The 4,367-nt window shown below is 37.7% G+C and overlaps 1 protein-coding gene across 3 annotated transcripts in view; it reads left to right on the top strand.

Moving 5' to 3' along the window:
* The window catches only part of NR1H4 (nuclear receptor subfamily 1 group H member 4), a 91,842-nt gene that overhangs the window by 23,295 nt on the left and 64,180 nt on the right, over nt 1-4,367 (top strand). Inside the window, exon 1 of one of the 3 annotated variants that reach the window (XM_019514998.1) lies at nt 2,652-2,817. The exons of the other annotated variants lie outside the window; for them this stretch is intronic. Within the exon in view, the coding sequence (XP_019370543.1) occupies nt 2,793-2,817 (25 nt within the window). The 5' untranslated portion in view covers nt 2,652-2,792. Of the gene's footprint in view, nt 1-2,651; nt 2,818-4,367 lie in introns of those variants that run through there. 3 annotated transcript variants of the gene reach the window in all.

Below are 4,367 nucleotides of genomic sequence, written 5' to 3'. Positions count from 1 at the left end.
GCATGTCTCTCATCGTGATGTGGCGGTCGTGATCAAAGATTAAAGGAAGACAGCGCAGAATAGGGGTGCTGGCAGGGCAGCTCCTTTCCATCCTTCCTTTTTTTTCTGTTTTGGTAGCTGTTTGATCTTTCAGGTCCTGCCTTGAGGCAGCTTGGGGCAGGAGGCGGCCCAGCTTAGGCCAGATAGTGGATCAGTTGAGCCACCACAGGAGAAAGTGCTTGGGACACAAGGCTCAAGAGAACATTGGGGTCCAGAGCAGAACAGCATCGGAGAAGCGGCCGACAAGATCCAGTGACCCATCAAAGACTGGCATGAGGCTGGTGTGTAGGGGAGGTGGAGCCCCATGGACGGCCACCTAGCAGACTACCCACCGCTGAGAAGCCCCTGGAGGTTTGCCCTCCCACTGAAATTACATTCACAGTTGTGGCAGGCGAGTCTGGGGGCAGTCATCTAGGTGATAAGCATCTACCTCACAGTTTACAAGAAACCTCGGGATGTCCATTACCAACTGTCTGGGCCAAGGCTGCATGCAAACGGCTCTTCAAGGCCAGGCAGTCACACAGTCCTTTTTAAGTCAACAGTGGGCACATCTATACATCATTCTATGGCAATGTAGCAATGTGCTACATTGCTGTATGGTGCACTATGGCAATGTAGCAATCATGTGGGTCCACATGATTGCTAGCTTTGTCACCATAGCAGCACACTCCCTGCTTATAGCATGCTGCCATGGCAATGTAGCAGGGAAATTTAAGAGTGCACTGCTGGTATGGCACAGTGCAGGTGGTTACTGCATTGTGTATTAGTACTTCCAAAAGGAAGTACTAACCACAGTGCAGTAACAAGGTCACTATATGGCAACATGTAGATGCGCTCAGTATTTCCCAAATGCTCTACTAGTGAGAACAACCTGCAAAAGCAAATAAGTAGGAAATTAATCTGATATGATTATCAGAGAGTTGGATTTGCAGTGGAGGTCCCAACTGCAGGGTGTGCAGGTCCAGTGCTAAATTACTTTTGGCAATAGAGGTAATTTAGTTTATAAAATTACCCCAGTCTATGACATAGTTAGCAAATGTGGATGTGTAAAATCCCCGGAACCCAGTATTTTCTCCACCTGATATTCTAGGCCCTTTTTAAAAAGGCTTTGTAGAATGTCTTCCATGAATTTTACATGTCAATTCCTTGCATATCATCTTGAATATATGCACACTGGTAGATAATATAAAACTGCTGTTGGGATATTAGATGAATAGCAATGCTTTGAATATGCAATTCATTACAACTTTTTTATTAATCTGCATGATGTCAAGACTGCATGTGGAATTGTGTACATATCACAGAGGATATAGTTTTTACAGGAACTTGGAATTATACAACTGATTCAAATAGGCATATTCTTGTATTTGATCTGCTGTGGAATTAACATTAATTTCAAGTAGTATCTCTCAGAAGTATTATATAACAAACATGGGAACTGACAAAGTATGTCAGCTTCAGTGTAAATGTTACAAATTGGGGAAGGGGAGATGAAGGGAAGAGGACTTTTGAGGAGCTACTCTTTATGAGAGCCCCAGTGGTGTAGATTGTGAGATACAAATAAGAACTAATATAAGCAATGAGAAAGAAACCAATGCATTTAATCATGACTTAGAAATTAGATATTGTTAAACTAAAACAAAATGCTATCTAACTGTTGTCTCAGTTACACAGTACCTAGGATGAATTGAAGAGACTGCTTCTCTGTATTTCATTAGAAAAAAGCTAAGATCAAGTGTCAAAATCTGTTTGACAGCAAAAAGATCAGAAGATTTAGTAGCTAAGTATTTATAACCAGCACCAACTGGCAAACAATGCAACAGCTGGCCTTTTCATCAAAGCAGAAATGATAAATAGGCAAGCAATAGGCTGCCTAATCAAAAGGAAACAAAGCAATGACAAATAAAATAGAACATTAATAATGGATCATAATTATGGGGATCACATGACCTGGCAGAACAGCTGAATGAAGTTCTAAAGTAATGAGTAAAACTCAAAGAATCTAAAAGATGTGAATGAACAGGCTTATGTAGAACAAGGGGTTATCATAAAACAGAACAAAGAGAAAACTCCTCAGACACTCTGTTCCCTCTAGAAAGATTTTTTCACTGTAAATTCTGTATACGTTGTAAAATATTAATGGGAACTGTACCCTTCGGGAGCCTAATGCCACAACTTTTTACTACCAGGAATAGAGTTTGCCTGTTGGCCAAGAATTGACTGAAACTCCTGATTTTTGTCTCAGTAAGGACTGCTGTTTGTGAAACGCATTGCTTCAACCAGCCAGAATGGACCTCCCATAATTGTTGAATGGTTAATCTATTAGTAGAATAACCTAAACAATAATAAATCTTTCTTCTAATGATCTAATTTATTTCTAATAAATATTAATGAAAATGAATTGCAGACTTATCAGGGAGGGGCTATGGGAAAAAGCCCCAGTTGAATGCAATCCTCTCAGAGAAAGATACTGCATTTTTGTCAGGTACAGGTATATTTCTGTTGTGATTATGCATTGCTATTGTCTCAAACACTTACAAACAGGCTTCACTGTAATTAAGTTAATCAGTAAACTATATAACCTCTGGCCTGTGTCACTCCTTCGCTAGTCTTAAAGGAAGTTCTAGTTATGAGGAAAGCCACGGGACTTTAATGCAACAGGTCTGGAGTAGTTCAGTTCATATGTACTGACTAGACAAAAAGGAAGAGAAACTCACTTGGATAGTGTGAGTTTTTCAGGAATTGTCACAGAAATGGCCAGACTGAAGACTGCTACAGGTAGGTTATTGTTCAAGCTCATGTTTGGTCTATCAGACAACAGGTATAGTTTGTTTAACGCTATGAACCAACCAGTTTGGTGCTAGAAGCCAGGCATTTACACGCTTGAGAGCAGTTTCTTTAACAGTCGAAACAATTACCTATCCTGTGTTTCCTAGATCAATTTACTCCTTGTTCTTTTTAGCTTGAAAGCCACTTTCTCACATGGATATTCTGTATTGTTATCTTTATTAGCAGCAGGCTCAGGGCCTTTAGCTTTCATTTGCTTGATCTTTTTTATTCTTGGTTTTATATTGACAAAACCCTATTGTTTGTGCTAAAATGTAATATCCCTTTGACTTCTGTTATAATGCGGCTGCAAATGCATCATTTTATACCCAGACATATTTTAAATATAATACTGAAAATAAAGGATTTGATTTTCAAAAAATATTCTATGATGGCCTACTTCTGATGGTGAAGTTTATTTTGATTTTACTGGAATTAGAGTTAGAGACAGCAAATGACCTGGCAAAGCAGAAGGAACTTAAGCAAAGTTTTGAAATAATGAGAAAAACCTGAAGGAATTTAAAGGATGGTACCAAGTATTTGTCTGTCTGTCTGTTTTTTAATAATCCCACCCAAAATATTCATACCCACAGTTTGGGGAGAGAAGAGGAAAATCTTTCAGCAAATCTCACCTGCAAATTATATTGTGAAGAAATATTCACAAAATAAGGGCCAGATGCAGTAGGTAGAATTTACCTCCAGTAACACTGGTAAAGTTGGAGACATTTTGTGAAATTTGTCTAAATTGTTTTTGCAAAGCATAACCCCAAAGTGTCCAGCTGTAAGTGATATTATATTAGTTTACATTCCAATGATCCTCTCTTGGAAATTATTACATAAAAATGCAATAAAACACCAAGAACATAGGAACATAAAACATTTATGAAATATAACAGACCTGCTTATGGATTCCACTTTCACTGTTTTATTCTCTTTTAACTCTCTTGACCTCTGTGGAATAATCTGCTTTTTTGTGATATGAGATCAGAATCTGGATTATACATTGATGTATCGATAAAGCCTTATGTGTATTTTAGATGGCAAGATGAGACCAGTTTTCTTTTCTTATGAGAAAATAATTTTTTGAGACTCAGAAAGCTTTGCAATGTGTAACTTATTGACCACAAGTTGCTTTTACAATGTAATTAAGGACACTGATGTATGCTGAGTGCCTCCTTCAATATACTGAGTGATGGGAATTGAATCAATTTTATGGGATCAATATAAATGTTTAATTCCAGGAATTTCAAAACATTTCATTTGATTTCAGCCTGTATGCTTTTTTTGTAAAAAACCCAACTTTCTATTGTTCTTTTAGTAAAAAAAAAAATCATTTCAAATTGAAAACTACATTTTTCATTCAAAATGCTAAAAAGAAACTGAAGTTTTGTAGAATTTTTAAAAAATTCAGTTGGGAGATTTGATGAAACATCAGATTTTAGGGACAGCTTTGGTTTTGACAAAACGACATTTTCGGGGGGGAGAGGTGCTTTAATTAGAGT

The sequence above is a fragment of the Gavialis gangeticus genome, unplaced genomic scaffold (assembly GCF_001723915.1).
Source record: "Gavialis gangeticus isolate Ggan-Ray unplaced genomic scaffold, GavGan_comp1, whole genome shotgun sequence".
Lineage (NCBI taxonomy): Eukaryota > Metazoa > Chordata > Crocodylia > Gavialidae > Gavialis > Gavialis gangeticus.
Note: the sequence above shows the minus strand (reverse complement) of the source record. Positions and strands in the feature narration are given on the sequence as shown.